At 45.4% G+C, this 7,616-nt stretch overlaps 1 protein-coding gene across 1 annotated transcript; it reads right to left on the bottom strand.

Moving 5' to 3' along the window:
- Positions 1–5,936: 5,936 nt before the first annotated feature.
- LOC106776854 lies at positions 5,937–6,917 on the bottom strand. The gene has a single exon (XM_014664323.1). It carries the CDS (start codon positions 6,915–6,917, stop codon positions 5,937–5,939), a length of 981 nt encoding a protein of 326 aa, XP_014519809.1.
- Between the last annotated feature and the right edge of the window lie 699 nt (positions 6,918–7,616).

Genomic DNA, 7,616 nt, shown 5'->3' with positions numbered 1-7,616 from the left:
CTTATTTAATCTTTTCTGATATAGATTGTTAAGATATTATTCTCAACGGATTATATCGTATAGATTGTTAAGGTATTATTCTCAACGGATTATATCGTTGTGATGGACCATTAGCCCAATAACTGAAGCAATAATGGCCTATCATTAATATGACTGAGGCCCAATAAGCATGCTGGACCGTCCGGTTACTAATTGCAACCGTTCGGCCCAAATAGCATATCGTACATCATCCCCCCAAGTCCAAATGAAGCATTGAATTTTGACCAACGAATGAATGTAGGACTTTTGATTGTGTGAGTGAATCTTAGCCGACCGGTTTCCATCAGCGAGTAATCCCAACTGACCGACTGCTTTGTAGACTTGACATTCCGGGCGATTATAAGTGACCCTAAATAGCCAGTAATTCAATCGTCACATAAGTATTTTAAATTCTCACCGTAACACAGCGTTTTGGAGACTTCGTCGATTGAGTTCCAAACCATCATTAATTTTTTCCCGCCTTGTGAGTAGTTGAAGAGGTTTTCTCGCTTGGCCGTCAGATCATTTTGATCCAACGGTCAAGGATTTTTCTGACAGTTGCGGCCAGTTATAGGGTAATTAATGTAGGGTTTTTGTAACCGCCACTTTCATTTCCTCCGTCTTCCAAATCTTAGAACACTCTCGTCCTCACCAGAATATCGATTTCCCTTCCTCCTAGTAGCTTCAATCTTTCAGGTAATTATGAGTTCTTCCTTTAATCTTGGTTCGCCGTCGTCAGTGGTGGAAGAAGAGGGGCGAGAGGTAGCACCCAGTTCATCTGATAGGCCTTCCATCTCAGACCAAGTAGGTATTTCCACCCTTGTCCACGGTAGTAGGGTTTTTATTCACGGCGGCGTCGTAGTCGACGACTGTGCCGAAAATTACACTGATATTATTAACTATGATTGGGCATCACGAGATGTTAACGACATCTCCAACACTTTCGTGAATAAATCATCCTTAGAATTCTGGATAGAAAATAGTTGCATCCTTAGGAATTTAAGTTATGGGCGTTCTGTAAGATTGGCCCCCTGTAGGGAAGACGAGAAAGTCTTCCATCATAGACATGGTTCTGAAAAACATTTCTTTTACATGTATACTTGTCTGTTTATTGATATGTATGTCAGACTTCCATTCTCTGATTTCCATATGAATGTGTTGAGATACCTAAACGTTGCCCCCACGCAACTTCATCCCAATAGCTGGGGTTACATTCAGTCGTTTTGCGTAGTTTGTAAATTTTTAGATATAACACCGACCGCCCCCATGTTTTAATACTTCTTTAGAACCCGTTCGGTACCAAAAAGGGGTTGGGTTTCACTTATTTCTGATCCCAAAAATACCCTGTTCAAACTGTACGCGGACTCGTACAAAGACTTTAAAAAACACTTTTTCAGAGTAGTTATCACCGAGCTAGGCCGCCCGTTCTTCCTTAATGAGGACGATAGCGAGAGATTTCCCTTATACTGGACTCAAAACCCTTACTCAATAACTTCTTGGGATAAGGATTCATTGTCGACCTATGAATTAGAGGCTATCAGTGCACTGGAAGGACTATCTCTTCGCCTTTTCTCTTCGAAGCAACTAGTGAATTGCCTGGCGCACGACGACCTAGATTCAAGGGTCTCTGGTATGTTTTCGTACTAACAATTATTAATTACTTAACGATCTTTGCTTACTGAAGTTTCTCCTATATCAGCTATCATGGGCAAGAAAAAGACCTCTATCGATTGGTTCAACTGCTCCAAGGACCTGATGCAGGGTCAAGGCTCTAGTGTGCCGACTCCTACACCTCCTCCACAAACGGCGCCGGTCGTTAATCTGGAGGGTGAAGAAGAAACTCTTCTGAAGAGAAAAGGGAGGGTGATCCCTCTTAGAGAGATGTCGTCCGGGAAAAGAACGAGGAACCCCACAAAGGGGACTGCAGTGGATGAAACCGGACATCTTGAAGCCGAGCGCGACCTTCCGAACGGCGTATGGGATGCCGGTTTTGACTTGGGGTATAAAATAGATCCCAAGCAAGTGCTGCCTTGAATAATTCAGACGTTTAGTCTGTTCGGACGTTTAGTCCGGAAGGCAAGTACTGCCTTGAATAACTCAGACGTTTAGTCTGTTCGGACGTTTAGTCCGGAAGGCAAGTGCTGCCTTGAATAACTCAGACGTTCAGTCCGTAAGCTTTTTGATTTGGTGAATGATAAACTGAATAATTGCATTAATAAATCATTAACAAGTGTTTGTAAAGCAGTAAATATGAAATTCTAGCTATAGTAGAACTTTAAATGTGTGGTGTTCCATGTATTCAGAATGGGCTTTCCATTTAAATGCTCTAACCGGTATGCACCGTTCTTCAAATCTTCAGTGACGCGGAAGGGTCCTTCCCAATTGTCTGATAATTTGCCGGACGTTTTTTCTTTACGAGCTTCACCTCTCTTTCTCCAAACAAGGTCTCCTGTGGTAAAACTTCGCGGTTTGACCTTTGTGTTGTATCGTCGTATGAGTAGTCATTTCTGGGCTATATTTCGTATCATAGCTACTTCACGTCTTTCAGGAAGAGTGTCCAAATTAACTCTTAGCAAGTTTTCATTAACGCTCATGTCTTGCATCTGTCGGCGTATAGTGGGTTCACCAACCTCGACCGGAAGCATTGCATCCGTTCCATAGGTGAGGTTAAAGGGGGTTTCCCCTGTTGAGCCGTGCGGTGTGCACCTGTATGCCCATAGTACTTCAGGTAATTCTTCAACCCACAATCCTTTAGCGCGCCCTAGTCTCTTTTTCAACTCGGAAACGATGGCTTTATTGGCTGACTCAGCCTGCCCGTTCGTTTGCGGATGCTCAACTGAGCTTGTGACATGTTTAATGCCCAACCCTTTGAGGAAATCTTCTAACTTGCGTTCAACAAACTGTCGCCCGTTATCAGTTACGATTTTGTGTGGTAGCCCAAACCTGCAAATCAGGCGCCAGATAAAACTTTGTACCTTTTGAGCGCTTATTACTGCGAGGGCTTCTGCCTCAATCCATTTAGTGAAGTAGTCGACCGCCACCAACAGGTATTTGCATTGCGCCTTCCCGACTGGTAGAGGTCCGGCGATATCCATTCCCCACTGTGCGAAAGGCCACGGAGAGATGATCTCACGTAATTCCGAAGGCGAAATTCGTAAGTTATGTCCATGGGACTGGCATGAGATGCATTTTTGTACGAAAGTTGCGCAATCTTATTCCATAGAGGGCCAGTAGAATCCGGCTCTTAGAACTTTAGCTTTCATCATCCTCTTTCCTGAGTGTGAACCGCAAATCCCTTGATGTAACTCTTGCATAACGTATTTTGCCTCTTCATCAGATAAGCACTTTAGCAATGGAGTAGTGTAACCGCACCAGTATAGGTCATCACCCACTAACATGTAACGGGCGATTCGTTTAGAATCAAGTATGCTGAGTCGTCCTCCTTGTTCTTGACAAATCATGAGTTGTATTATATCTTGCCGCCAATCAGTTCGTGGTGTAGTCACGCTAGCGGTGCATGCTTCCAACAAAGGCTTATGCAGTGTAGTTTTGATCACTGAAGATAGTTGGGATTTTTCTCGAGAATGAGTCAATTTTGACAATAGATCCGCCCGGGAATTTTGCGATCGGGGTATATGAGTCATAGAGAAACTGGTGAATGATTTGATCAAATCATTGACCTTGTGATAATATCGCAGCAAATGGTCGTCCTTGACCTGAAAAGTGCCATTAAGTTAGCCCACAACTAGCTGAGAGTCCATTTTACACTCCAGATGATTGACTTCCAGCTCTTTGGCCAATAGCAAGCCACTAACGAGAGCCTCATATTCCGCCTGATTATTGCTGAGTTGGAAGTTAAAGTGAATTGCCTGTTCGACTAGTAGATTGCCCGGACCCTCTAACACTATGTCGGCGCCGCCTCCTCTTTTGTCAGAAGACCCATCTACATTGAGATGCCAAATGCTGGGTTCTTCCAGATGGTACGCTTCTGCTATGAAGTCGGCTAAGTGTTGACCCTTAACAGAACCTTGAGGCTCATACTGTAAATCGAACTCAAATAGCTCGATCGCCCATGCTACAATTCTGTCGGCTAAGTCAGGCTTGCGAAGAATCTTGGCGATCGGATGATTCGTACGGACAACAACCTGATGACTTTGAAAATACGGCCGAAGACGTCGCGCCGCTGTGAGCAAGGCGAGCGCCACTTGCTCTACATGAAAGTATCTTTCTTCTGGTCCCTGTAGGGTTCGGCTGATAAAATATATCAGCTTAAAATTAGGATGTTCCTGGATAAGAGCTGCACTTATCGAGTGGCTGGATGCAGCTAGATAGAGTTGTAGATCGAACCCCTCGGTTGGACGGGCCATGATAGGAGGACTGGTCAGAATACCTTTCACTTTAGAAAAGGCCTCTTCGCAATCGTTGTCCCAATGTCGAGGCACGTCCTTTTTCATATTCTTCAAAATAGGCTTGATGTGATCAGAGAGCCTGGGTATGAATCGTGATAAAGCTGTAAGACGTCCGACCAAGCACTGGACATCTTTTAATTTAGTTGGACTTTGCATCTCCAATATTGCCCTACACTTGTCTGGATTCGCCTATATTCCTCGATGGGTTAACATGAAACCCAAGAATTTTCCGACGGACACCCCGAAAGTGCATTTGTTAGGATTTAGACGCATGTTGTAATGCCGGAGTTGTTGAAAGGCCTCCTCTAAATCCTTAAGGTGTTGTTGATGTGTGTGGCTTCGTATTACCATATCGTCGACGTATACTTCCATGCAACGGCCTATCTGATTATGAAAGACTTTATCCATTAGACGCTGATAAATGGCTCTGGCATTCTTCAAACCGAACGACATGACATCAAAACAGTAATTCGCCTGCTCAGTAATGAAGGTTGTCTTCTCTCTGTATGGGGCATGCATCGGGATCTGATTATACCCCGAGTAAGCATCAAGGAAACTAAGAACAGTATGCCCGGACGCACCATCGACCAAACGATCGATATTGGGAAGCGGATAAGAGTCCTTGGGGCATGCTTTATTGAGATCCGTGAAGTCTACACACATCATCCATTGTCCGTTCGCCTTTTTGACCATGACTACATTAGATAACCATGTAGTATAGGTTAATTCTCGTATGAACCTCGCCTTCAGAAATTTGTCAACTTCATTTCGAATGGCCGACCGCTTTTCTTCACCGAACCGCCGTTTCTTCTAAGATACCGGTCGAGCTTCTCGGAATATGGACAACTTGTGTGAAATCACACTGGGATGGATTCCAGGCATATCGGATGCGCTCCAGGCGAATAAATCGTCGTTATCTTTTAACAGGTCTTTCAATGCATTCTCGTCAGGTGATTGAAGGTTGGCGGCGATTGAAGTAGTTTGTTGTTCGATTTTTCCCACGACGAAGGGCTTTATCTCACCTTCCGGTTGTATGCGTTCGTCTGTATTGGTCCTTGGATCAAGGTCAATCAAGATTGCTTCGGTGCGGTTCTCTCTTCTGTAAGGTGTGACCTTTAAACAAGCAACATAACACTGACGAGCGGTTCTCTGGTCTGCCCGGACGGTGCAAATATTTCCCTTGTCTGTAGGAAATTTCATTGCCAGATGTGGGGTAGACACGATTACCCCAAAGGCATTTAAGCATGGGCGCCCTAAGAGGGCATTATAGGACGTGTTTGCTTCTACAAGCAAGAAACGAACTCTGAGCTCTTTACCACCATCTTCAGATCCTAGGTGGGTTCGTAAGTTGATATACCCCCGGGTGTCTACTCTTTCTCCAGCAAAACCAACAATTTGCTCGTTAAACGGGGCAATCATATCTTCAGAAATCTCCATTCTTCGAAAAGTTGTCCAGTATAATATATTAACTGAACTACCCTGATCGACGAGGACTTTACTCACGTCGTATTATGCAATGCGGGCGGTGATGACCATGGGGTCATCCTGATCAGGATCTGGTGCGTGAAAATCTTTGTTTGTAAATGTAATGTCCGGCATTAACGCTGGACTGCGTATCACTGAGTGTATGCTATGCAAATTTCTCAAGTGTCTCTTCCGTGCTGAGGATGAAACACCTCCTCCAGCGAAACCTCCTGAGATGGTGTCAATCCTGCCTTTTATTATAGGTTCCCGCTCTCTCGGTCGACTGCGAAAACTGTGACTCGGAGGACTACGAGAACGGTCGCGTAAGTAATTACTTTTTCGTTTGGCATGCTCCGGGCTTCTTCGTGTCTTTCTGGGTGAGTATCCCATACGGCCGGAATCTTCCTTCACAAATTCACGAAGATGTCCGGCACGGATTAGCTTCTCTATTTCATCTTTGAGAGTCTGGCAGCCTTCAGTAGTATGTCCCCCCGAATTATGGAATCGGCAAATCTGCGTTGCATCCACGTTTTTCGGTGGAAATTTTCTTCTTTGAGAGATGAGGTTCGATTGTAGAGCTCGTTCCAACACCTTTTCTCTGGGGGCGGTGAGATGCGCGTAGCGATCGTATTTGGGATTCAGATTCACGACTGGTTTCTGTTCCCGGACGTTGTCATTTTTTCGTTTGCCCTCTCTTTTGTTAATACTATTCAAATGCTCCTCGTGTTGTTGCTTTCGAGAGATCCTTTGGTCTTCCATTTTAATGAACTTAGCCATCTTTTGTTGTAGCTCCTCCAGCGTACGGGGTGATTTGGCGTATAGGCTTTCAGAGACGAATCCTGGCTTTAGGCAGTTGGGTAGGCTGCTGATGATGAATTCGGGACTGACTCCCTTTATCCTCCGGGCGGCTTGGTTGTATCGGTGCATGAAGGCTCTGAGAGTTTCGTCTTTTCCCTGCCTGAGATTGACTAGTTCGGCAGCAGTCACTTCTTCATATCGGTTGGTGGAATATTGCTTCGTGAACATGTTTGTCAGCGTGCGGAAATTGTCCACCGAATTGGGTGGAAGGGTGTAGTACCATTCAAGGGCTTCTCCCCTCAGCGACAGAAAGAACGCCCGACATTTTACCGGATCACTTTAAGTGTAGAAGGCCATTGACTCGACGAAGTTCCGCAAATGATATTCTGGATTCGTTGTACCGTCAAATTTCTCTATGTGAGGTTTAGGTCGATCGGGCATAGGGGCCTGCATGATGGTATCAGTGAACGGCAAAAAGTCTGGAGACCGAGGGGGAGGAGGCGGATTATGATTCTGACTATCTTCAGATGCCTCTCGGTCGTGTTGTTTTTCTTTGCTACGTTCGGCGTCGTCAGTCTTCTTCTGTTGTAATTCCTGCTGTAAGGTTGCAATAGTTCGGGCTTGCTCTTCCAACTGCGCCTGCAGGTCTCTTATCATCTGGATTGGGTCTGGATTCTCCATGCCTCTTGTGGTCACCATTGGGAGTCTTGTCCTTTCGAGCCCCACGGTGGGAGCCAAGATGTTTCGGTATGAATATTTTGGGGATCGAAGGGACTAACCTGGATGACGTGGCGCTCCCGCTGTCTTCTGATCTTCAACCGTCCAGAAGCTCCAAGCTACGACCGGGGGGAGGTACCTGCAATGGCACTCCGACGCCCAAGTCAGGGTGAGTGATGATGAGCCTTGAAAGCAAGGCTGGAGGTTCTC

The sequence above is a fragment of the Vigna radiata genome, chromosome 11, assembly GCF_000741045.1.
Source record: "Vigna radiata var. radiata cultivar VC1973A chromosome 11, Vradiata_ver6, whole genome shotgun sequence".
NCBI classification, from domain to species: Eukaryota; Viridiplantae; Streptophyta; class Magnoliopsida; order Fabales; family Fabaceae; genus Vigna; species Vigna radiata.
The sequence above is the reverse complement of the archived record's forward strand: the minus strand, read 5'-3'. Positions and strand labels throughout refer to the sequence as shown.

Bases quoted from the DNA above. Each gene is read 5' to 3' on its own strand.
- LOC106776854 (XM_014664323.1), bottom strand. From the start codon at position 6,917: ATGTTCACGAAGCAATATTCCACCAACCGATATGAAGAAGTGACTGCT.